Source organism: Bos taurus, chromosome 28 (assembly GCF_002263795.3).
Source record: "Bos taurus isolate L1 Dominette 01449 registration number 42190680 breed Hereford chromosome 28, ARS-UCD2.0, whole genome shotgun sequence".
Lineage (NCBI taxonomy): Eukaryota > Metazoa > Chordata > Mammalia > Artiodactyla > Bovidae > Bos > Bos taurus.
In genome coordinates, this window is record NC_037355.1 from 8,193,537 (window position 1) to 8,221,295 (window position 27,759).

The 27,759-nt window shown below is 41.5% G+C and overlaps 1 protein-coding gene across 4 annotated transcripts in view; it reads right to left on the reverse strand.

The window, feature by feature from the left end:
- The window catches only part of B3GALNT2 (beta-1,3-N-acetylgalactosaminyltransferase 2), a 66,044-nt gene that overhangs the window by 6,525 nt on the left and 31,760 nt on the right, over positions 1-27,759 (reverse strand). For 2 of the 4 annotated variants that reach the window (XM_015460919.3, NM_001103343.1), the window contains exons 5-8: positions 25,322-25,417; positions 7,517-7,627; positions 4,867-4,945; positions 964-1,147 (exon numbers count right to left, since the gene is read on the reverse strand). In XM_015460919.3, the coding sequence (XP_015316405.1) occupies positions 964-1,147; positions 4,867-4,945; positions 7,517-7,627; positions 25,322-25,417 (470 nt within the window). The remainder of the gene's footprint in view (positions 1-963; positions 1,148-4,866; positions 4,946-7,516; positions 7,628-25,321; positions 25,418-27,759) is intronic. The other 2 variants (XM_010820410.3, XM_024986498.2) reach the window with 2 other exon arrangements.

Here is a 27,759-nt window from a genome sequence, read left to right on the forward strand (position 1 = left end):
TGGGCATACCCACACCTCCAACTCTTTTTTATATCTGCCCTCTAACCACAAGAGGACTCCAAAATTATACTGACTAGCCCCAGCTATGAAACTACATAAATGAATTTAACTGTCTACCCCTCAGGACCAGAAGTTGGTAATTTCCCATGAGCAACAGAGAAGAACAGAAGGGACAGCCTTTGGGGCTCATCAAGCAACAAGCTCTCTGATAAAGTTTTAAAAAAAGACAAAAGATATACGTATACTTAATGTGTTTGATCTAGACAGAGTTTGAAGGTTTTACATCTATAGTCAGCGTACAGTATCAGGCTCAACAGAAAGTTATGGGACTCTAGAGTAACTTAGTAATATTAACAACTACTTGTATTCAATTAATAAGTTACTATATACTTACTGTTGGTATTAAAAGGAATTACAACCAAGACCCAAGAAATACTGGAGGGTCTGGGAAGTAACAATATGGTAGACTCTAAGGGTTGTTGAATTTCATCTTACTAAAGGTTTTGGAATCAGGGCAGGTAGTTTTTCAATGAGTGGAGGACAGAACAGAAATACAATGTGGATGTTCAACTGAACAGAACTCAGATCAGTAACCTGGGTGTGAGTGACTGTAAATGGGAGATATTAGGTGGGTGGGGATGAAAACCACTTTCAAACTCACTGATTTTCACCTAATGTTGGCTCCAGACAACTATGGAAAAGCAGGAATGACTCAAAGTGAGCCATCTTTTACCTTGCTTTTGATTAATAGCACTCACATTATGGATCTGCTAGGAGAAAGAAGGCACCATTTCAGAAGATTAGTCCTCACAAAGAACTAGGGGATGACTGATCACACCACAGGTACTCAGGGCTCTTAGGTAGGTTGTTTAAAAAAATCTCAGTGGTTTGATGTTATTGATAAACTGCTTCTACATCAAAAGAAAAATAAAACAACACCTACCCAACATTTTTATAACATACCATCTATAGAAGTTCAGTAATTTTGCAGGAACATTTCGATAAGTGTCGACAACATCCACAAACACAATGTCGTCATAGAGGCTGCTTTCTTCCTTTAGTAAGGCATCCTCCTCGTGGAGATTATGTATATGATCGAGAAGTCTTCGAGGGCGAGAATGAAGGGTTTTTAAAAGAGCATCGCCTTCTAAAAGGAGAGAGGGGGTTTCAGGATGGGGAGCATGTGTACACCCGTGGCGGATTCATGTTGATGTATGGCAAAACCAATACAATATTGTAAAGTAATTAACCTCCAATTAAAATAAAAAAAAATAAAGTCAAAAAAAAATAATAGAAAATAAAAATAAATAAAAAGAGTTGGAAAAAAGAGCTACTGCAAGCTTAAGACCTAGAACTTGTAACATTATCACACTAATTCTCCTCCCAAGGCAACCTAACAGAAAACATTTGTTAGGGATTTTGAGGGAGGGAAACCAGGACTCCCACACACTGTTGGTGGGAGGATAAACTGAGGGGCTCACTGTGGGGAGCAATTCCGCAACACCTGGTTAGGCTGAAGGTGTCCGACTGTGTGCCTCACTAAGTCCAATTGTAGGTACGTTCCCAGAGACGTTATTTCACACGGTCACAAGGGTATTTATGGCAGCACGTTTGTGACAGTGATAAATGGAACCAGTCTAAATGCCTACCAATAAGAATGGCTAAATCATGGTATATTCACATAATGGGACACAGCAGTTAAACAAATTAACCTGCAGAGCAGCACTGCTCACAACAGCCAAGACAGGGGAACAACCTAATGTCCACTGACAGATGAATGGGTAAAGATACGGTACATACATACAGTGCAACACTGCTCAGCACAGAAAAGAATGATACAGCCATCTGCAGCCACATGGATGGACCTATCATTCTAAGTGAGGTAAGAAAGCAAGGGACAGATTCCACACGGTATCACTTATATGTAGGCTCTAAAAAACAGTACAAATGAAATTATTTACAAAACAGAAACATTCACAGACACAGAAAACAGACCTGTGGTTGCCAAGAGGGAAAGGGAGGAGAGCGGGATAGACCGGGAGTTTGGGGTTAGCAGATGCAAACTATGTATATATAGGATAGATACACAACAAGGTCCTACTGGGTAGCACAAGGAACTGTATTCCGTATCCTGCGATAAACCACAATGGAAGGGAATATGAAAAAGAAGCACATATGTATACACACACACACACATATATATCTAACTGAAACTTTCTGTACAGCAGAAATTAACACATTATAAATCAACTATACTTCAATAAAATATATTTTTAAAAAATCAACCTGATCTTGGATGTTAATAGGAACAGCACTAAAAAATAATGCTGAGTGAAAAAACGTATTTTGCTGATTGCTATATATACTACAGGTATAAATTATGAGATACTTTAATCAAAGCTGTATGTTATAGGAGAAAGTAGGATAGTAAGACTGGGAAGGATGCACGCGAGCTTTAGGACAGTGGTGTCCGCTCCGAGGGGAGCAGGAGGAGCAGGGGTGGGAAGTCCTAGGAGGGAGGGGCTTCTACTGTATCTGAAATGCTTCATTTCTCCAAAAAAAAAGCAAATATGAAAAAATGTAAACATTTATTAGTTCTAAGCAACAAGGACACGAGTGTTTCTTATAGCACTGTTTCTGGATTATCTGTGCTATTCCATAATAAAAATGATTACCGATGTGCTTAAAAGACAGTTTAATTACCATCTCACAAGCTAATGAATCATTTGTCACATTTGTGCATGGACTGTCCTCAAATAAGGCAGCAATTCTTTCACTGGCACAGGATTTTGTCAACTTAGAAAATCTCTGAAAAACGACAAATGGGTGGCTGAGCGGTGGGGGAAGGAAACTGAGAAGTAACTTAGTGCTCCGCTCTGTAACTGCAGACAGACTGCAGTGCGGGCTGAAGACCTGTTCTGATTTCCGCCTCTGCCACTGTCTGTGGGATACTGGACACACTGCACATTTCTGGGCCTCAGCATTCTCATCTGTAAAAGGGGGAGCTGGACTAAGTCTGTGGTTCTCAGGAATGCTTATGCAATACAGATTTCTAAGCCCCAGGCCTAGAGAGCCAGCGGGGCCCAGGAATCTGTATTTCTAACCTGTGACTTCCTGTAACTTTGATGTAGGTGGACCAGTAACGACCCTTTGAGAAGCACGGGCCTAAATGATCTTGGGTCCCTTCTCAATTCTTACTGTAACATCCTGTCACTTTAAAGGTAAGGATAAATATACACAATTTAATACTTGAAGGAAAGTACAAGTGTATAAAATTATGGCAATAGGAAAATGCTTGGTAACAAGAGCAGAAATTAAATACAGGCTTTTTCAGTAACAGATTGTACACTTTGGCTTATATTGCATATATCTGGAAACTGAGTATACTATCTGTTTTAAATCTGACCATCTGTCTAGGTGCTATCTACAAGAATCATACAGTTTACACCCTCTCAAACGTTAGAGGCATCAAATCCATCTAGCAAGCTTGTTAAAATACAGGTATCTGAGCTCCAATCCTGAAGATTCTTAACTTTCTAACCTGAGGCAGGGCCCAGCCAGAGATGCTAACGCCCAACAAAATTTGAGAATTTGTGTACCACGTGATTCTTAAGAAAACAGCACAAAAATTCTCAATTAAAAAAAAAATTCATAGTCAGCTTTTCAGATATATCCAGAACATGAGAAGTAAAATCTATTCATTCTAATTCCTTTACCCTAAAATTGAGATAGTTCTCTCTTGTCTGAAAGGCATTTTTCTCACCCGAATCTTAATCCTTTGGCCTCAGAGAGAAAATTTAAGATAAACAGTTGTTCAAGACACAGTAGCTGCTCCCTGTTGAAGAGTTCAGTGCCAGAAGTCTAAAGGGCCCCTCAAGTTTTTTAAGTCCCCTGACAGTACAGAGTTGACATAACTGGCACAAGAAAGCAAGCTGCGAGACATTAAGTCAGATGGTGTGTACACCTGTAGCCACCCCCAAGTGTGAGCTGCTTTATGAACCTGGCCTCCTGACCTGAGTTTTCCCCAGGGGACCCATTAGCTAGTCTCTGGTGAGCTAAGTTGATACCACCCCTGGCAGAGTGTTCTCATAGTTTTATGAACAATCTCTGGACTAAAATTAAGGATCCCTAAACTTTACATCTCGATGTTTAATGGCAAGTTTGTGGGCAAAACCTAGGTACCTATTCTGACTTTCCCTTAGGGGTGGTGTAAATACTGTGCGGGAACACTGTATAAATAAAGATGCTACCGGAAAAAAAAAGGCGCCACGGCCATTCCCATCTTCAAACTACATACAGTGGCCTCAAATAGAGGGTTCTGTCCCATCCTCAGTCCTGCACATTAAAGGAGTCCCCCTGAGGAACTGCCTCTCAGAATATGGACTCTGCTTCACCTCAGGGTGACTTCAGGGGAGCTGGGTCCAAATTCTTTCATAGGAATCCCTGATCTACAGAGCTGAGAAATCAGACAGGACCACCACTGGGCACCTTTGTTCTAAGTGATGCTCAGGACAAGTGACCACCACCACCAGCATCTACAATGGCTGTTCTCAGGGGTCACTAATGCAGAATTCTCAGAAGTTCACAAATGGTATTTCCAGAAGCATCACTGAAGACATGGCGACTCCTTTTTGAGGGTGATAGAAACGGTCTGGAATTAGTGGAGATGATAGCAGAATGAAGGATATACTAAAAAGTATGGAATCAAACACTTGAAAAGGATAAGCTATATGGTATATGAATTATTTGTCAATAAAAACTTTTTAATAACTAAAAAAAAAAAAAAGATTACCTTTCATGACTAAAGTATGAAGATGAAGTAGGTGAGATTCAGTATGCTTTTCAACTTCCAACCAGCTGACTTACCCTGAATGGTATAAATAAAACCTCCTGCAACTCCCTCCACACCTTCCATGAATTCATGAGGCAAGGCACCCTCCCCAGTCTGAAAGAAACGAGAACAGAAGTGCTTGATGCTTCATGGCTAAAAATACATTACTTACACTTGAAAATTGATTTTGCAAAATTCATAATGGCACATGAATCCACCTAAGATGCTATCAGGATATCAGCATTCTATTTTTGCTGTTGTCGTCTAATTATTACAATGTCCAAGATAGGTATACCCAATAATCTCCAGACTGGTGTTCAGAATTCCAGCTTACACAGAATCACATATTCTTGAACTTGCTACCAACATTATTACCAAAACCAACTTTATTGTACATCCTCAAACACCCACACTTAAAAATAAAATCACGATCACGTACTTGGAGAATGCCCGTGAGTTCAAATACACCAGGCGCATTTTACAGTGTCTGCTACCATACAGTGAAAAGCCCTCTAAGCCAACGGTTGAACCAGAGGAGCCCTGATGACTAATGACGTTGAAGGTGCCCAGAGATGATTGTGCCAAGAGCCGACAACAGTCCTGTCTACCTCTCAGCTTTGGAGGAGCTGCTGTTTTTAGAGACATGCCTCTTTCCACCTCACAGGTTACCCAAGGCCCTTCCTTGAAGTGAGGGGCTTCACCTTTGGGTATTACACCCCAACTTAACTCGTCTCCCAGCTGCTGCAGGCTGGATCAGACCGTCAGTCAAGCCTCAGCACCTTGACTACATTTTTTCTACATACTCACCCAATCAAGGGGCCTTACTGCCTGCCTAGTCCTTTTTTGAACAGATCCTTCTAGCAGAGCTCTACTGTACAAAGTAATGTTTTAAGGCCAGTGGACACACAAGTGTTCTGGGGTGACTGAGGTAAATCACCATTTAATTCAGAATATAATTTGTAGCTGAATGTGGAGAAAATCTCTAGAGGTGAATGCTACAGATTCCAACTTTGTAGCTCCACAAAAGACTGCACACTTTTTTTTGGAGGTGGGGGAAGAGTTGGTTTTTTCTTCTTTTTAAAAACTACACACTATACAGTTTGGGCTTGTTTAGAACTTGACAGCACTTTATTAACTTCTATCTAAAATGTCACATCTTGGCTTTTATTTTGCTTTTGAAAATTTTCTGAGGTTATTACTTGCTGGCAAGGGAGAAAGGCTTAGGAAAACTTCCAGCTCTGTGCATTTATGATGAAAACCTTTATTTGCACATGGGTTCCTTAGAACAGGCTCCTAAGCAATCAGTTTTGTTTTGTTTTTTTCCAGTTAGCTGAGTATTTAAGCTCCTGTTAACCCTCCACAAGGCTTCCTGGTGGCTCAGATGGTAAAGAACCTGCCTGCAATGCAGGCGACCCAGGTTCAATCCTGTGTCGAGAAGATCCCCTGGAGAAGGGAATGGGTACCCACTCCAGTATTCTTGCCTGGAGAATTCCACAGATAGAGAAGCCTGGTGGGATATAGTCCATGGGATCACATGACTGAGCTTTCACAGCCCTCCACAACCATATTCATTCCCAAAGCAGATCATGTGAATCTTTACCTTAAATCTAGCCCAAAACTCAGAAGTAAACTGATTTCCTTTTATGCAATCAACTGAATAGTATAGAATTCTGTCATGTTTTGCATATTTAAGTTTCACACACAGAGAAGGAGACAAGAAATTCAAGGTACTTGCTTTGAAAATAAGGAAAAAACCCTACAAATCCATAAAACACTGTATATTAAATGAAGGACTTTTCATAATCAAGGATGAAATCCTAAACATGGCCTCCAAGGCTAAGGCTGTAATTACACCTGAATGCGTGGGTCTGTCTGTTTAATGTCTGTCTTCCTCACTGGACTGTAAATCCCCCTGTGGGACAGTTACAGGTCTCCCAAGATTGTGCTTGCCTCACAATGAGTATGCAAAAATGCTTTCTGAATGTACAACAAACCTCACGATTTTCATTTCAAATTCAAGGATTAATTTATGTGAATAAGGTTAATTAATGAAATGTACTAACCCTGTGAATTTAAATGCCAAGTGCTTTCCTAATCATTAGGCCAGAATTCAAGGAGAACAATTCTATGACCACACCACACCGTCATTTATTTATTTAAAGTTCATCGTTTTAAGTCTGCTCACACCTTTTTTTTTATCATCCTACACTTTGAGAAATCTACCTGTTTTAAATTTTAAGAAAATTTGGCAAATGAAAAATAAAAACCACAAAGCCCAGCAATATAAATGACAGTGAACAGTCAATCTTACTTTCTAATACTTTTGTCTACAGTATTGTAACTGACATCATACAGTTAGGTGAGACTGAATACTCTACTACTGAGTAAGTGAACTTAAAAAGATGTTCACCTAAAAACTAACAAGAAATAAAACATCATACTTCCTAAAATTGCACTAATCTTAAGGCAAACTGTCTATGAAGGTTGAAGCTATAAAATCACAGAACATTTGAGTTTTTCGACTTTTATTATCGTGACTCAACAACACTTTCTATTACATATGTTCTAAAACATAAGATTCATTGTTCCATATGAGTTGGTGTAAAAGTAAACTTAAAAACATTTTAAGATTTTAAAAAATGCTAAGGTATGCGAAACAACCTTAAATAAAAAGGAAGGACTTACTGTAACGACTCTGAGAACTCCTCCTCCATCGTTAACGGTCACTTTGTGGAGATTCCTTGACACGAGGCCTTGGAGGTCTTGGCTCTCCCACACGATTGTACCTTCAAAGCTCTTTTGTAGAAAGATGAACACAGAGTCAGTTTCTTTATTGCTGTCATTTAGGTCTTCAGTAAGTTTCCAGGGAAAGGTTTATTTTTCTAAGACACATCAGTTAAAACTTCTATTGTGCACTCCAACACACCAATAGTAACATTTTAGTATATATCTTGGAGTCTTTTTACACACATCTAAATCAACATTTTCAAAGACCTATTTCTGACAGTTTTACATGCTGCTGTTCTGTCATTTCCCACTGCATCAAAGGCATTTCCTTCTGTGACTTCAGCTGTTACGACTGCTCTTTTTCAAGGGCTTGTACCAATGCCACGGAGTGAATGCATCCTGAGTCACTCCAACATCTCCCTACTGGCACACATTTCAGTTCAGTTCAGTTCAGTCGCTCAAGTCGTGTCCGACTCTTTGCGACCCCATGCACTGCAGCACACCAGGCCTCCCCTGTCCATCACCAACTCCCGGAGTTCACTCAAGCTCACATCCATCGAGTTGGTGATGCCATCCAGCCATCTCATCCTCTGTCATCCCCTTCTCCTCCTGACCCCAATCCCTCCCAGCATCAGAGGCTTTTCCAATGAGTCAAATCTTTGTATGAGGTGGCCAAAGTACTGGAGTTTCAGCTTTAGCATCATTCCTTCCAAAGAAATCCCAGGGCTGATCTCTTTTAGGATGGACTGGTTGGATCTCCTTGCAGTCCAAGGGACTCTCAAGAGTCTTCTCCAACACCACAGTTCAAAAGCATCAATTCTTCAGCGCTCAGCTTTCTTCACAGTCCAACTCTCACATCCATACATGACCACTGGAAAATCTACAGCCTTGACTAGATGGACCTTTGTTGGCAAAGTAATGTCTCTGCTTTTGAATATGCTATCTAGGTTGGTCATAACTTTCCTTCCCAGGAGTAAGCGTCTTTTAATTTCATGGCTGCAGTCACCATCTGCAGTGATTTTGGAGCCCCCCAAATTAAAGTCTGACACTGTTTCCACTGTTTCCCCATCTATTTGCCATGAAGTGATGGGACCAGATGCCATGATCTTCGTTTTCTGAATGCTGAGCTTTAAGCCAACTTTTTCACTCTCCTCTTTCACTTTCATCAAGAGGCTTTTTAGTTCCTCTTCACTTTCTGCCGTAAGGGTGGTGTCATCTGCATATCTGAGGTTATTGTTATTTCTCCCGGCAATCTTGATTCCAGCTTGTGCTTCTTCCGGCCCAGTGTTTCTCATGATGTACTCTGCATATAAGTTAAATAAGTAGGGTGACAATATACAGCCTTGACGTACTCCTTTTCCTATTTGGAACTAGTCTGTTGTTCCATGTCTAGTTCTAAGTGTTGCTTCCTGACCTGCATACAGGTTTCTCAAGAGGCAGGTCAGGTGGTCTGGTATTCCCATCTCTTTCAGAATTTTCCACAGTTTATTGTGATCCACACAGTCAAAGGCTTTGGCATAGTCAATAAAGCAGAAGTAGATGTTTTTCTGGAACTCTCTTGCTTTTTCCATGATCCAGCGGATGTTGGCAATTTGATCTCTGGTTCCTCTGCCTTTTCTAAAACCAGCTTGAACATCTGGAAGTTCAAGGTTCATGTACTGCTGAAGCCTGGCTTGGAGAATTTTGAGCATTACTTTACTAGCGTGTGAGATGAGTGCAATTGTGCGGTAGTTTCAGCATTCTTTGGCATTGCCTTTCTTTGGGACTGGAATGAAAACTGACCTTTTCCAGTCCTGTGGCCACTGCTGAGTTTTCCAAATGTGCTGGCATATTGAGTGCAGCACTTTCCCAGCATCATCTTTCAGGATTTGAAAGAGCTCAACTGGAATTCCATCACCTCCACTAGCTTTGTTCGTAGTGATGCTTTCTAAGGCCCACTTGACTTCACATTCCAGGATGTCTGGCTCTAGGTGAGTAATCACACCATCGTGATTATCTTGGTCGATCTTTTTTGTACAGTTCTTCTGTGTATTCTTGCCACTTCTTCTTAGTATCTTCTGCTTCTGTTAGGTCCATACCATTTCTGTCCTTATCGAGCCCATCTTTGCATGAAATGTTCCCTTGGTATCTCTAATTTTCTTGAAGAGAGCTCTACAGGAGATGGCAAGAGTGAACGTCAACATGCTAGGAATCAGCGAACTAAAATGGACTGGAATGGGTGAATTTAACTCAGATGACCATTATATCTACTACTGTGGGCAGGAATCCCTTAGAAGAAATGGAGTAGCCATCATGGTCAACAAAGGAGTCCAAAATGCAGTACTTGGATGCAATCTCAAAAACGACAGAATGATCTCTGTTCGTTTCCAAGGCAAACCATTCAATATCACAGTAATCCAAGTCTATGCCCCAACCAGTAATGCTGAAGAAGCTGAACGGTTCTATGAAGACCTACAGGATCTTTTAGAATTAACACCCCAAAAAAATGTCCTTTTCATTATAGGGGACTGGAATGCGAAAGTAGGAAGTCAAGAAACACCTGGAGTAACAGGCAAATTTGGCCTTGGAATATGGAATGAAGCAGGGCAAAGACTAACAGAGTTTTGCCAAGAAAATGCACTGGTCATAACAAACACCCCCTTCCAACAACACAAGAGAAGACTCTACACATGGACATCACCAGATGGTCAACACCAAAATCAGACTGATTTTATTCTTTGCAACCAAAGATGGAGAAGCTCTATACAGTCACCAAAAATAAGACTGGGAGCTGACTGTGACTCAGATCATGAACTCCTTATTGCCAAATTCAGACTTAAATTGAAGAAAGTAGGGAAAACCACTAGACCATTCAGATATGACCTAAATCAAATCCCTTATGATTATACAGTGGAAGTGAGAAATAGATTTAAGAGACTAGATCTGATAGACTGCCTGATTAACTATGGTTGGAGGTTCGTGACATTGTATAGGAGACGGGGATCAAGACCATCCCCATGGAAAAGAAATGCAAAAAAGCAAAATGGCTGTCTGGGGAGGCCTTACAAATAGCTGTGAAAAAAAGAGAAGCGAAAAGCAAAGGAGAAAAGGAAAGATATTAGCATCTGAATGCAGAGTTCCAAAGAATAGCAAGAAGAGATAAGAAAGCCTTCCTCAGAGATCAATGCAAAGAAATAGAGAAAAACAACAGAATGGGAAAGACTAGAGATCTCTTCAAGAAAATTAGAGATACCAAGGCATACATTTAGACCCGACTTCCCTGGTGGCTCAGATGGTAAAGTGTCTGCCTGCAATATGGGAGACCCAGGTTCGATCCCTGGGGTGGGAAGATCTCCTGGAGAAGGAAATGGCAACCTACTCCAGTATTCCTGCCTGGAGAATCCCAGGGACCGAGGAGCCTGGTAGGCTACAGTCCATGGGGTCGCAAAGAGTCGGACATGACTGAGCGACTTCACTTCACTTCAAATACCTACTAAAGCAATGTGAGGCGTGTTCTAGTGTAAATGTTTATTTTCCCCAATAAATCTGTTTTCTTTTGTTTTTTAAAATAAATCCCAATTTTCTGTATGACACAGGGAACCCAAAGCTGGTGCCCTGTGACAACGAGAGGGGTGGGATGGGTTTTAAGGTTTTAAGAGGGAGGAGATGTGTGTACCTATGGCTGATTCATGTTGATGAAAGACAGAAACAATCACAATACTGTAAAGTAATTATTCTCCAACTAAAGAGATGAAATTACGAGGACAGTAACAGAGATATTTTATATGCATTTCGGCACACACTGCCAAATTGCCTGTCATTAGCAATTTATAAGAATGCCTGGTTTCACTCTCCTTTTCCCAGTATGGGATATTAGTAAAAGAAGAGAAGTTTGAGCTAATTTAGTAGATTTAAAGAAATGATTTTTTAATTGGCGTTTCTTTTGATTTTTGGGAGGGGTGCCACGTGGCATGTGGGATCTAGTTCCCTGACCACGGATTGAACCTGCACCCTCTGCAATGGAAGCACGGAGTTTTAACCACTGGACCGCCAGGGAAATCCCTGTTCCTTCTGATTTTTAATGATGTGTATCAATTATACCATCTCTTCTGGGAAGTGCCTTGTCATGCTTCTTTACCATTTAACCACTGAGTTTTATATATTTCTTATTACTCTGTATGAGCTTGTAATAAATTACCTTAATCCTGTAATATTTTATATACTATTTTTCCAGAATTGTTTGCCGCTTCATATTACAGGTTTCTTTGTTTTTTCTTTCTTTGGCCATGCCACAAGGCCTGTGGGATCTCAGTTCCCCAACCAGGGGTTGAACCTGGGCCACCACAGTGAAAACGCCGAGTCCTCACCACTGGACTGCCAGGGGATTCCGGGTTTTTGTTTTTTTTTTAATCCATAACTTTTATCTTGTCAAATCAGACAAACTTTTCCTTAGTAATTATTAGTAATAAAATTGGAACTTAGAAGTTACGCTCCCGTCCCTCTTTTGAATTCTAGTATCGTCTAATCTCTCTACAGTTCCTGTTTTTAGTATCTGTGCATGGCTGGCTCCTCAGTACTGCCCAGGTCTCAGCTCCACGGTAGTCTCAGGAAGGCTTTCTCTAGAGACTGGACAGAAGGCAGCCAACTCCCAACTTCTATCACGTCAGCCCGTCTTCTTTTCTTAATATTTATTTATTTGGCTGCACCGGGTCCTAGTTGTGGCACGTGAACTCTTAGCTGCAGCCTGTGGGATCCAGTTCCCTGACCAGGGATGAACCCAGGCCCCTGCATCACAACTGTGGTCCGGTCTTAGCTATTGGACCGTCAGGGAAGTCCCCAGCCTGTCTTATTTTCTTAAACCACTTACCACTCTTGACATTTATTTTTCTATTGCCCATCTAACTGCTCCTCCCACTGGACTGCAAGCAGAACAGCAGTGATCTTGTCTGTCTTATCAGCCAGCATTAGAATGCCTGATACCAGGCCTTACTCAAATAAGGAGCTCAATGACACTGAACTCAAAAGCAAGTAGAATTCTGGTATACAACAGGACATAAAAGATACAGGTTTAGCATCCTAAAAATATTTTATGTATTAAAATTAAAAGATAAAGTACTTTATAGTAATGTTTCATTCAACCAGCATTATAAGGGAAGTAGACAGAACTGAACTTGTCCCATAAGCTAGGGCAACGATTTACAAGCTTTTTTTTTAAAAAAAAAAGACCATAAAACTTCTCTACCACGAAAGGTAAGAACATTGAAAGAATCTGGATTCCTTGGGCAGTGTGTCATTTTATATTTTGCAAATGTATCCTTAAATTTCATTATCTGTGAAACTCCTGGTGTGCGTTGCAGAGCCCTAGGGCTCCTCAGAGCAGACTCTGCAGACATAACCTGTGTCATCATTTCCCAGCCTTTACAGCGGAGAAGATGAGGCCTATGTAAAAGGGCTGTTTGAAGATCAGTGATAAAGCATATACTGCACAATGCATTGCCTTTTTAAAGGATTCCATTTCCTCATCTTACAAATAGCTCCTGCTCACTTCTACATTTCCCCTGGGAGACCTCAGCTCTTTATTAAACTTGATGTTCATTAACCTCGATCCTTTCTGTAAAAACAAGAAAATGTTCTCACACATAGATAATGTACACAGAAGCAGAAATTTTTTAAAGACTAGGAAGAGGACTTCCCTGGTGGCCCACTGGTTGAGAATCTGCCTTCCAAAGCAGGGGACGCGGGTTTGATCTCTGCTTGGGGAACTAAGATCCCACGTGCCACGGAGCAACGAAGCCTGCACACTCTGCAGCTGTGGAAGCCCGCATGCTCTAGGGCCCGTGTGCCACAACTAAGACCCTGTGCAGTTAAACAAAAAGACTGTGAAGAAATACACCAACCATGCTGTACAACAGATGGGTGGCATCATATTCTTTTAACTTTTCCGTATTTTTGTCAAGTTTTCAACAGTGAACAAGTATTACTTTCAAACATTTTCATATTTTTATAATCAGGAAAATTTTTCTGGTAACTAAACATGTATATAAAACTAAATTTGGGGTCAATCTTATTCCAGACATGAGCCATTATTTAAACTTTTGAATGTCTACTATGTACCAGGCTGTGGGCTATGTATTTGAAGATTAAAAGAAAAAAAAAAAATAGCCACATCTTTAAGTAAGCATAGTATGTCATAACATGCTCAGTGACAAAGGAAAGTCACTGGTGACGTCAGTCAGAACTTCAACGACTAGGAGAGCTGAGCTTAAAGGAGTTTGAGACCAGAAAAATAGGGAGGAGGCAGATAAAATAACAAATGAAAGGGGAGACTTGAAACAGCACTAAATATTCAGAAAAATGTTAAGTAGTGAGTGCACTACTGGTAAAGCACAAGGCTGAGGAAAGAGAGCAAAAGATAGGCTGAGGCCTGCTCTGTCTGCTCTAGCAGAGTCTGTTCTTTACCAAAGGCAGTGGGAAGCACAGAAGGTTACAAGTACAAGAGTCACACAATCATATTTGCAGTTTTAGAAAGGTCACTCCAGTCTCAGAGAGGCAACAGAGTAGAGGTTGGTAGGGAGAGTGGTAACTGAGTTATTTCAAAAATCCAGGTGAGAATAAGCAAACACCTATCTTAGGAATTAAGACTGCTGAGAAACTGATGAACTCACAAATAAATGTGAAGATATTCCATGATCATTGATTGGAAGAATTAAAAATGTTAAAATGTCGATACCGTTCAGTGCTGCTGCTGCCGCCAAGTCGCTTCAGTCGTCAGTGCAATCCCTATCAAAATCCCAACAGCATTTCTCACAGAAATAGAACAAACAATCCTAAAGTTTGTAAGGACTCAGGAAAGATCTTGAATAGCCAAAGCAATCTAGAGAAAGAAGAACAAAATTGGAGGCATCACGCTTCCTGATTTCAAACTATATGACAAAGCTATAGTAATCAAAACAGGGTAGCACTGACATTAAAAACAGACACATAGCTCAACGGAGCAGAACAGAGCTCAGAACTAAACCTGCACATACACAGTCACTTAATTCACAACGAAGGGACGAAGAATATACAATGGGAAAAGGACGGTCTTTTCTTTTTTTATTTGGTTAAATAATAAACACTGGACTGGATGAAGCACAAGCTGGAATCAAGATTGCCAGGAGAAATATCAGTAACCTCAGATATGCAGATGACACCACCCTTATGGCAGAAAGTGAAGAAGAACTAAAGACTCTTGATGAAAGTGAAAGAGGAGAATGGAAAAGTTGGCTTAAAGCTCAACATTCAGAAAACTAAGATCATGGCATCCGGTCCCATCACTTCATGGCAAATAGATGGGGAAACAATGGAAACAGTGAGAGACTTTAATTTTTTTGGGCTCCAGAATCACTGCAGATGGTGACTGCAGCCATGAAACTAAAAGACGCTTACTACTTAGAAGGAAAGTTATGACCAACCTAAGCATATTAAAAAGCAGAGACATTACTTTGTCAACAAATGTCTGTCTAGTCAAGGCTGTGGTCTTTCCAGTGGTCATGTATGGATATGAGAATTGGACTAGAAAGAAAGCTGAGCGCCAAAGAATTGATGCTTTTGAACTGTGGTGTTGGAGAAGACTCTTGAGAGTCCCTTGGATTGCAAGCAGATCCAACCAGTCCATCCTAAAGGACATCAGTCCTGGGTGTTCATTGGAAGGACTGATGTTGAAACTGAAACTCCAATACTTTGGGTCACCTGATGTGAGGAACTGACTCATTTGAAAAGACCCTGATGTTGGGGAAAGATTGAAGGTGGGAGGAGAAGGTGATGACAGAGGATGAGATGGTTGGATGCCATCACTGACTCAATGGACATGAGTTTGAGTAAACTCTGGGAGTTGGTGATGGACAGGGAGGCCTGGCGTGCTACAGTCCAATGGGTCGCAAAGAGTCAAACACAACTGAGCGACTGAACTGAACAAACATTTATTTCTCATAATTCTGGAGGCTGCAAAGTCCAAAATAAAGTCACCAGCACATTAAGGTGTCTGATAAGAGCCAGCTTCCTGATTCCAAGGTAGCTAGGACAGTCTTTCTTTAAAAAAAATGTTTAGGTCGTGCCATGCGGCATGCATGTTCTTTGTTTCCTGACCAGGGACTGAACCGGAGCTCCCTGCACTGGGAGTGTGGAGTCTTAACCACTCTGAACTCGGCAAGTGCCAAAAGGAATATCATTGTACTAACTTACGCTGCACACAAAAATCAACTCAAAAAGATTAAGAACTTGAACCTGAGACCTGAACCCATGAAACTCCTATAAGAAAACAGGCAGTGAGATACTTGCCATCGGCCTTAGGTATGAGTTTTTGAATTTGACACGAAAGCAAAGGCAAAAATAAACAGGCAGGACTACATCCAACTAAATAGCTCTAGACAGCAAAGGAAACTATCAACAAAATGAAAAGACAACCTACCAAATGAGAGAAAGTACTGACAAATCATAAAATATATAAGCACCCACACACAAAAACCCAAAGAATCCAAATTAAAGAAAGGGCAGAGTATCTGACATTTTTCCAAAGAAGACATTCAAATGGCCAACAGGTACATGAAAAGGTGCTCAACATTACCCAATCATAAGGGAAATGCAAATCAGAATCACAGTAAAATATAACCTCATACATGTTAGAATGGCTAGTATCAAAAAGACAAAATATAACAAATGTTGCTAATGTGTAGAAAAGGGAACCCTTGGGTACTGTAGGTGGGAATGTAAATTGGTGCAACCATTGTGAAAAAAGGTTTGAACTATTATATAATCCAACAATTCCACTTCTGGGTATCTATTCAAAAGAAATGAAAATACTAACTCAAAAAGATGCATGTGCCCTCATGTTCACTGCAGCTTTATTTATAACAGCTAAGACATGTAGGCAACCTAAGTGTCCATCAAGGGATGAACGGATAAAGAAGATAAGGTATTTGTATACAATGGAATATCATTCAGCCATAAAAAAAGAATAAGTCTTGTCATTTGCAACAACAGGAATAAATCCCGAGGGCATTATGCTAAGTGATTTCATCTCATTTATCTTAAACAAACAAAAACAACCGGAACTCATAAATACAGAGAATATATGGGTGGCTGCTAGAGGTGGGGGGTGGGAGGTAGCTAAAACAGGTGAAGGTGATCAAAAGGTGCAAACTTCCAGTTACAAAAAAAGAAGTCTCAGGATGTAATGAACAGCACAGTGACTACAGTTAATAATACTGTGTTGCATATTTAAAAGTTGCTAAGACAGATTCTTGCCCTTGAAATCCCATGGACAGGGAAGCCTGAGGGGCTACAGTCCATGGGGTCACAGAGTTGGACATGACTTACTAAACACCAAGGCAGATCTTAAAAATTCTCATCACAAGAAATGTTTATAACTCTGTCTGGTGATGGATATTAACTAGACTTGCATTGATCATTTTGTAACATATATAAATATTGAATCATTATACTATATACTTTAATAAAATGAAAGTCAGTTATATTTCGATTAAAAAATAAATTTAAAGAGACTGCCCTCTGAGTTGAACTAATTAAATCCTTATAGTAAAGAAAAAAATGTTCCTAGTAACTGGGAAGAGCTCTAAGGTTGAAGCTTAATTAGTAAAATCAATACCTTATAACACTAAAGGAAAGCTGGTTTCAGAGAGAATTCTGGCACTGCAGCAATGTCTAAGGAGAGAAAGATACAATAACCGGAAGGTATGAAGTCTTCTGGTCACATCCCACCTGAATGAGAAAGTTATCAAAAACACTCACCTCCCACTGCTGTAACCAAATTCAACTCCCAAACTAATGGTTCAGATTGTCTTTTAGGTGCCTTGACATACCAGGAGGAAGTTACCAGTTAGTGGCCTTAAGCATTCAAACCACCTTAATGTGCTGCTGCTGCTGCTAAGTCGCTTCAGTCGTGTTCGACTGTGTGTGACCCCACAGATGGCAGCCCACCAGGCTCCCCCGTCCCTGGGATTCTCCAGGCAAGAACACTGGAGTGGGTTGCCCTTTCCTTCTCCAATGCGTGAAAGTGAAAAGTCAAAGAGAAGTCACTCAGTCGTGTCCGACTCTTAGTGACCCCATGAACTGCAGGTCCTCTGTCCATGGGATTTTTTCAGGCAAGAGTACTGGAGTAGGGTGCCATCGCCTTCTCCACTTTAATGTGCTAACACCCATTAAAGATGAATCAACAGACACTCTGGTTTATATATTCTACAAGGTCAACGACAGGACTTGAAAGCTAAGTCCTAAACTCTTTGACTATATGAGGCTGCTTTTGGTTAATCATAAGTCTTTCTCCTGGAAACAACCACGTCTTCCCCTTGGAATATATCACGATCTTCTAAAACTTTAACACTGATAAAATTTGGAAGGACTAATACCAAATATGTTTCAGTTCAGTTCAGTCGCTCAGTTGTGTCTGACTCTGTGACCCCATGAACCACAGCACGCCAGGCCTCCCTGTCCATCACCAACTCCCAGAGTTTACCCAAACTCATGTCCATTGAGTTGGTGATGCCATCCAACCACCTTATCCTCTGTCGACCCCTTCTCCTCCTGCCTTCAATCTTTCCCAGCATCAGGAGCTTTTCCAGTGAGTCAGCTTTCTGCATCAAGTGGCCAAAGTATTGGAGTTTCAGCTTCAACATCAGTCCTTCCAATGAACACCCAGGGCTGATCTCCTTTAGGATGGACTGGTTGGATCTCCTTGTGGTCCAAGGGACTCTCAAGTCTTGTCCAACACCACAGTTCAAGAGCATCAATTCTTCTATGCTCAGCTTTCTTTATAGAATGTTTCTATGAAGACCTATAAGACCTTTTAGAACTAACACCCCCAAAATGATGTCCTTTTCATTATAGGGGACTGGAATGCGAAAGTAGGAAGTCAAGAAACAACTGGAGTCAGGCAAATTTGGCCTTGGAGTACAGAATGAAGCAGGGTAAAAGCTAACAGAGTTTTGCCAATAGAACACACTTGTCATAGCAAACACCCTCTTCCAACAACACAAGAGAAGACTCTACACATGGACATCACCAGATGGCCAACACTGAAATCAGATTGATTATATTCTTTGCAGCCAAAGATGGAGAAGCTCTATACAGTCAGCAAAACCAAGACCGGGAGCCGACTGTGGCTCAGATCATGAACTCCTGATTGCCAAATTCAGACTGAAATTGAAGAAAGTGGGGGAAACCAAATATGTTTAGGAGAAAGAATTGACAGGGCTTAGTGAATGCTTGGATATGAGAGCTGAGGATAAATTCCACGATTCTGGTTTGGAGACCTGAAAAAAAAGGAGACACTATGACCCAGGACTGAAAATACAGGAGGTGAGAATGGGTGGATGGAGATGCTATCACCACTAGAACACCCAGGGGACCTTCCAAGTGGAGGCGTTCAGCTGAAGTGCATACAGAGTTCGTAAGAAATGTGGGCTGCAGACAGACTGAACAGCCAGTAACAAACAGGTGGTAATAGATGAAACTGCCTAGAAGAATGAATAAAATAAACAGAAGGCTGGGTATCAGCTCTTAATGATTAAAGTTTAAGAGGAAAACAAAAGAGGAATAGGGAAGAAGGACTGCGTCAGATTAAGCAGAACCAGAAGGATGTATATCATATTGAGTTGGCCAATATGTTCATTCTGGTTTTCCCAAAAGATGTTACGGAAAAACCCAACAAACTTTTTGGCCCAACCCAACATAAGCTACGGAGAAGACGATGGCACCCCACTCCAGTACTCTTGCCTGGAAAATCCCATGGACGGAGGAGCCTGGTGGGCTGCAGTCCAGGGGGTCGCGAAGAGTTGGACACGACTGAGCGACTTCCCTTTCACTTTTCACTTTCATGCACTGGAGAAGGAAATGGCAACCCACTCCAGTGTTTTTGCCTGGAGAATCCCAGGGACGGGGGAGCCTGGTGGGCTGCCATCTATGGGGTCACACAGAGTCGGACACGACTGAAGTGACTTAGCAGCAGCAACATAAGCTAGAGAAAGCTGCAGTCAACTCAGGTAACGACTCAAAGTGTCCCCTAGAGGTAGCAGTTAGGTCACCAGGAATCTTTGTGATTGTAGTTCCAAATGAACCATATCAAAGTAAAAAGCTATGGTAACCCAAAAAAGCTTCACCTTGAAAACAGAAATCTGGCAAATACGACAAAGCAAGTAATTCTCTTGTCCACTCCATTCAACTGACACTTGGCACCTGACTGCTATTTCTCCTGCCCGGCACCAACTCCATCTTCCTTGACTGGGTCCCAGTATAAGATCCATAATATTGAGCAGGGACTTCCCTGGTGGTCCAGTGGCTATGCCTCAGTGTTCCCAATGCAGGGGGGCCCAGGGTAAACCCTTGCTCAGAGAACTAGATCCCACAGGCCCAAACTAAGAGTTTGCATGCCACAATGAAAGATCCTGATGCTGCAGCTAAGACCTGGGGCGGCCAAATGAATAAATATTAGAAAAAAATAATAATGTTAACTAAATTGAGTAGTTATCATAAACACTCATTGGCTCAAAAGTGATCCTGGTTCATTCACTCAACTTACAGAAGCTGCCAGTTGTTTTGTTGTGAGGGAGGGGAAGCGCTCTCCCTTCCCCACCTCTCCTGCACCTGCTCCATGTCACTGTTAACATTTCTGTTCCCCACTTCTCTCAAATGCCTTCTTCCTACTCTCTGACACAAAGCAATCACTAAGCTAGGAATCTCTGCAGATGCCTAACACCTTGTTTATGACAGTTCCCTGCTAAGATCAAGAAATTAAAGTAAAAGGGAGGGAGACTTCTGGACTTGTGGTTCAGTGGTTAAGAATCTGTGCTCCCAATACAGGGGGCCTGGGTTCAACCCTTGGTCAGGAAACTAAGATCCCACATGCTGCACAGCATGACCCAAAACAAGTATCCCTTGAAAGCAGACATAAAATATGTAATTGCTTCTGAAAATTAAAACATAATTACAAAAGTAAAAGGTAGGAAAGAACAGCACAGTGCAGGCTGGAAAAAAGAGCTCTCACAAGTCCTCTCACCTGTAACGTAAGTGAGCTATCTGCAACCCATGTGGTCCTTCTGTGTCCTATTTCTAACTCATCATGCAAACCAAAAGAGCAGCTTAAACATACACAGTATTTTTGCGCCTGTAACCATTAACAATTTCTTACGGCCTGCAGAGATGACTACTGCTGAAGAATTTTAACTTCCATAAAAAATAAGTATGTAAGTCCCCACGATACTGACAGGACTGTCTCTAGTGACTTGGTCTAATGAACAGGCTTTTTATTGAAATTAGTTTCCGGTTCAGGTGCACTCCTAAAAGAAATACGAAATTAGAGAAATATTTTAAGAGAAACACACAGCAGTCTTCTATTTAAATGTGCGACGCCGCCCCCCACACTGAGATTTCTGCTTTAGTGAGACACACAACGAAAACACTGCAAGAACCCTGCTTATTAGCTGACAAGCCACACTGCTGACATGTTACTCCAGCAGACTGTGAAGTTTAGAGAGAATATGATGATGAACAAATTATCTACTTCTCCCTTGCAAGTGGGATCAACGATCTGTTTTTCTTTGGTTATTCTCTGCTGATGATATGTAGGCAAACCCATTCATCACTAGCGCTTTTTTCTGTGCAAGTAAGTCCAACAAGGGCTTGATGCAGCAAAAGTGAATATATACGTGAAATTAAACAAGCTTTCGACAAAACCAGGATTTTGTGTAAAAGGAAAGGATTTTATTTTTAAAAGTTTTTTCTTTTAATAAGGCTAATATTTATTTCAGGACATTTAAAAAACAGATATATAGAAGAAAATAAAATTCATCCACAATCCTACTCCCTCAGATGTAGACACTATTAAATAAGTGCACGTTTATAAAAAGAAAAAAAGACTACTCGGATGTAATGAAAAATCAAAAGCCAATTTAGCTTAAAGCTTCAAGGGAAATAAAGATCACAAGGCTGGGATTTCCCTAGCAGTCCAGTGCTTAAGACCTTGTGCTCCCACTGCAGGGGGCCAGGGGTTCAATCCCTGGTTGAGGAACTAAGATCTCGCATGCCGTACGGCACAGCCAAAAAATAAAACAAGAATAAATAAAATAAAATCTCAATTAAAAAAAAAAACAGAACAAGGCTTTAGCTAGCGAACATCTTAATAACTGAAATGGCCACTGCCTGATTTGACTGAGTCCTTCCCATCATGAGTACCTTCTACCATATATACCAACCTGAACACAGGCAAGGAAGGCAGCCCTTTGCCCCAACCTAGATTCTTTTTCTGAAAAACTTCAAACCCATAGAAAAGTTCAGATTAACACAAAATCCTCTAGACTCAACAACTGGCAATGTTTGGCCACATGTGCGCTTTTTAATTTAACTTTCTGGCCATGCTGCATGGCACTGGGATCTTAGTCTCTCGACCAGGATCAAACCTGCCCCCCTTCAGCGGAAGCGCAGAGTATTAACCACTGAACCACCTGGGAAGTCCCTGGCTTTATCTCTGTCTACTCTTCTGCTGTTCTTTGTTGCTAAATCACTTGAAAGTAAAATACATTTCACCTTGGCTTCAGCACGGATTTCCTAAGGACAAAGACATTCTAAGGGAAAGTATAATATGGACTAACTAATTAATCAAACTGTAAATCTTTCTATGAAGTGACCAAGATAATGGAGTAGATGCATTATTGCGATTATGCTGAAGTTAATATTAAAGCTTATTTTGTTCCTCCTGGGACTCCTTCCTCTTCGAGTTTCTCAACCTGGGGAACCACTGGCATTTAGGGCCAGGTCATCTTGTGCTGTGGGGACCGTCCCTTATATTGTAGGATGTTGGGCAGCATCCCTGGCCTCCGCCACAGGAGGCAGGCATGTTCCACACCTGGCCGCAGCAACTAAAAGCAACTCCAGACATTTGCTAAGGGTCCCCCAGGAGAAGAGACCCTGCTCTCGAAGAACAAGAACCACAAATCCACATGAGAACCAGCAGTAAGAAGACAGCACACGTTGATCTACTGAACCTCACCACATGGCAGCACGTTCTAAACATTCTGCATCTACGAAATCACCTGAGTGTGTTAAGTGTGTGTGTGCTGAATCGTGTCCAACACTTTGCAACCCCATGGACTGTAGCCCGCCAGGCTCCCCTGTTCATGGAATTCTCCGGGCAAGAATACTGGAGTGGGTACTTATTTCCTACTCTAGGGGATCTTCACAATCCAGGGATTGTCCCTTGTGTCTCCTGCATTGGCAGGTGGATTCTTTACCACCACATCACTTGGGAAGCCCCATGAAATCATTTACATGCTAGAACAATCCTCTGAACTGGGTCTACCTTACAGAGGAGGGAACAGACACAGAGAGGGGAAGAAGTTAGTGCCGGGTCACGGAGCCGCTGAGCGGCAGAGCAGGGACTCAGGCTCACCCACAGGCGCCCAGTCACACACCTGCACCCAACCGTGCCCGCACAGACGTACTCACTTCCTGGTGCGGCAGTTTTTCCTTTCCTACTCATGCTAATCCTCGTGAGTCATTTGTGAAAATCAACCTTCCAGCAGGTTCCAGACCTTTCTGGACAGCACCTAACACGTGCTAGCACTCATGATCCCCACAGAATCACTCTCCTCTCCCTTGGGAATCACACAAGGTCTGAGCGAGGTTCTGCCCAAACTGGCTCTGAGTAGGAAAGGAGGACTCTCATCGATGACTTGCTTCAATCCTAGAAGACCTCACCAACAAGCCAGTGTAGGAAATCTGCTTACAGCTGTGTCTGGGACACAGCAGGGTAAGCACAACATCAATGTCAGCTCTTCTGTCCTCACTAGTTGGCTCGGTGGCTCAGTGGTAAAGAAGCCACCTGCTGATGAGGAGAGCCGGGTTCAATCCCTGGGTCAGGAAGATCCCCTAGAGAAGCAAACGGCACCCCACTCCAGGATTCTTGCCTGGGAAATCACACAGAGGAGCCTGGCAGGCTACAGTCCGTGGGGTCGCAAGAGAGTTGGACACAACTGAGCAACTAAACAACAACCCTCACCAGTACACAAGCGGCTCCATGGGTAGGGCCTGCTGTACTATGTCCTCCGGTGCTTGGCATATACTAAGTGCTCACAAAACATTTTCTGAGTAAATGAGTTAACAAATCAAAGAATGACTTCCTTCAAAAACTGAAATCCGGGATTTCCCTGGTGGTCCAGTGGTTTGGGTCCATACTTCCAAGGCAAGTGATGTGGGTTTGCTCCCCGGTCAGGAAATTATGATCTCATTTGCTGCAGAGCAACGAAGCCTGTGTGCTGCAGCTACTGAGGCCACACGCCACAGCCAGAGTCCCCGCACTGCAGTGAAAGATCTCGCATGATGCAACGGGGATGCCCTGTGCTGCAACTGAGACACGACGCAGACAAATAAACAAATATTTTTTTAAATTAAAAAAAATTGTTATTGGTGAAAATGAAAAATGTCTTAAAAAAACAAAAAATGAGATCCAACACTGAGCCCATCCTTCTTAGTTTGAACCACTATTATTAAGAGATACCTTTGATGGTGCGTATCTCCTTTAACTAGGAAAAAAGTTCATATATGAAATTTAAAAAGGACACAAACAGGTAAACTCATATAATGCTGATGACTATTCAAATGGATATAAACTGCTAAACTGTTCTCCAAAAAAAAATCATATGCCTCAAAAATATGTAAAAATTTGAACCCACAATTCATCCTAAGAAAACAACCAGTTGGGTACCCCAAAGAGAGTGTAAAGATGTTCACTGAAGTCTTTTTTCTAACACCAAGAACTTGGAAATTTTTTGTTTCAGTTTTGTTTTTCTTTACGTGTTTTTCAACAGAAGTTCACATATAGGTGAAATAAAGGAGCTCGCTTTGACTGTCATGGAATTAACACACACAGTTTGACTACCTGTACTCAGCTCCGAAGATCCAGAGCACGTTATAAAATGCGTGACTTTGTTGTTGCCCAGTGTGAACACCACCCACGTGACCGGTGGCAGGAAGAGGCTTCCTGGTTAGCCAGCAGGGCTGGTCAATCATCAGCTTCCACATCTTAATCCAGCTTTGGTGTCCCTGGGTGAATGCCAAAATTGACTGATGGTGTCTGCCAGAGAGGACTGGGAAACTGAGCCTTGCACAGTGGTTCCAAAACACTCTGCTCAGAAAGGTACTCAGACAGACTGGAATAGCCTGGAAAGGGTGAGGCTGACAGTAACGGTCTGTTCACGTCTAACTGTGTGATACACGATGTGATACAACCACATATGGGCTTAACTCCAGGGCTGACGAGGCCCTTGGCAGCTGAGGAATAGTTATGGTTTCAAACATCTTCCACAACTTGGAGAAGTTTAATTTATCTTGGAATGTGACCCACCCTTTGGCATTAGCCTATCTGCACTTCCTTTCACCTCCTTGTTGTTTAGATAAGCAACTATCTGATGTACTCAAACAGTGTCAGCGTCTTTCTAACAACCACACCTGCTACTAACCTTTGTCAATTAGGCAGTCATGCAGTGCTCTACTCCACTGAAGAAGCCATGGTAACATGCAATGCTTTTCAAGGTGTGGTTGGGAACCTCTGGGGCACCATGAAGCTCTCTGGTGGGAGGAGTGCACAGGGCTACAACTTAGTACACCCCTGGTGCAGTGTCATCTGTCACTCTGGAGAGCTGTCCTGGCAGGAAAGTATCAAATGCCTGCCCCTGGAAGCACATCTCCAGGGTGATAATGGCCCGCATCAAGACCAGAGTCTCTTCGTTATAGTACCTCGGGTAAGATGAATTGCTCCACAGGCTTGTACCACAGCTTGTTCACCTGCACACCACAGCTCGGAGGACTGAAGCGAGCACTGAAGAGGGCCTCCTACAGATTGGGTGGGGAAAAGACAAGAAGAAAAACTTCCCATCAGATGCAGCAAGTTCTCACACGGCTGACATTCTAAATTCTCAGTGGCCCCAACAGCGGCTACTAACATTGTGCTACTGCGGTTTAAGCATCATTTGGGCTTTCCAGGGCAATCGTGGTTATCAAGTAAAGCTATTTAAGATCACCAAGGCTGTCGTGAAGTTCTAAAACACTAAATATAATCCACATAACCTTAAAAAAATAAAAACGATACTTTGAGGTGAGGAGCATTAAGGGAAGTGTAAGGTGTTAAGTCAACTCAGTTCCTTAACCCCAAAGGGTTAAGAATAAACTGAAAGATCATAGACTTCTACATAGAACAAAGGTACTCAGCAATCACCCTTCAAAAAGAACCTTTAGAAGAACAAACAGAAACAAAAATGGGAACATTAAAAAAAGACTGATTCTCATTATGTCTATTGTTTTCTTTGGGTCCTTCCTTTTTGTTTTCGGCAAGAACATTTCCTTATTCTCATAGCTATTCTTAGATACCAATTTGCTACAGGAGATGCTTCTGTTAAAGCTATCAAGACCATGCAGAAGTTCAGAACGAAGGGAGTTTAAATGAATTAAGCGTATTTCTTTCATCAGTATTAGTCTATGGCAATACAGTGGTAATACTTTATACACCATGACTACCTGTGAACCCACTGCAATCCACCTGAGATCAGACATTCCTTGAGGACAAAGAGTTATCTCTCCTTGGGTAAAAAAAAAATATGGCAACTAAAAATTAAATTAACATGATAAAAATATTGTACATCTGAATCGAACTACTTGAGTGACAACTCAAAAAGACTACAGGGACTTCCCTGGTGGTTCAGTGGCTAAGACTCCATGCTCCCAGTGCAGGGGGCTCAGGTTTGATCCCTGGTCAGGGAACTAGATCCCACAGACTGCAACTAAGGCCTGGTGCAGCCACATAGATAAAGAAATAAAAGCAGCTTAAAAAAAAAACAAACCCACTACATATACTAAGACAATTAATCATGAAAAAAAATTCAAGATTGATCCTCATTTCTCGGTAAGGCTGACAGTGGAATTCAGAGTACGGCTCTTGCAGTTACCTATTTGAGCTTCAGTATCAATGCAACCTTTAATCACAATAATATATGAACTCCTATACTTAAGTAATAAAGCTCTTTTCACTAGAATCATAATGGCTGGAATCATCACTAAGATTTGCTCCCTCTCTTATATTTATGTCATTAAGCACATTTACAAACTAAACAAGTTCTTTAGAGGATGAAGGAATATGACAAACAAAAAAATTAATATTAAATTGATCTGGGTGTTCTGACATTGTATCTGTTAATAACAATCAACCTTAACACAAAAACATTTTTAAACATGCCTAAAAAAACTGCACAGGGTTCTACTTCCAGTGACAACAAGCCAAGTCTCCTACAGATAACAATTACGAACATGCACAAAGGATACACCGGAGGAAAAGCAATACCCAGAAGGTGAGAAAGGCACTGGATCTGCTTCCCCTATATTTTTTTTTAATGGCTCTTTGTCTGAGGCATACTCAGGGGACAACTAAAATTCTGAAATAAGAACTGCAGTCTTTCTGGTTCCAAATCGGAAGACAGAGTGGAGGCAAACACATTGGCTAACAAGTGAGGAAGAAAAACCCAGAAAGGAAAGGGTCACAGAGTTCTCAATCCTTCCTATTAACTCTGTCCTAGTCTGCAGCTGAGTCAGGAAAGACACATTTGAAGCAGAATCTGAGCAGCTCATCTAAGTCCAAGGGAACAGACTGGAGACATCAGCTGCTGCTCACCGTAAGGGAGACAGGGTTCAGGGTCCATGCCCAGCAATTTAACTGACGGCTAAAAGAAACAAACAACAAAACAAACAAAAGAGACCATAGCAAAAACCAGCAAAGCCAAAAGCTGGTTCTTCGAGAGGATAAATAAAATTGACAAACCATTAGCCAGACTCATCAGGAAAGAAAGGGAGAAAAATCATATCAATAAAATTAGAAATGAAAATGGAGAGATCACAACAGACAACACAGAAATACAAAGGATCATAAGAGACTACTATCAGCAATTATATGCCAATAAAATGGACAACTTGGAAGAAATGGACAAATTCTTAGAAAAGTACAACTTTCCCAAACTGGACCAAGAAGAAATAGAAAATCTTAACAGACCCATCACAAGCATGGAAATTGAAACTGTAATCAAAAATCTTCCAGCAAACAAAAGCCCAGGTCCAGACGGCTTCACAGCTGAAGTCTACCAAAAATTTAGAGAAGAGCTAACACCTATCCTGCTCAAACTTTTCCAAAA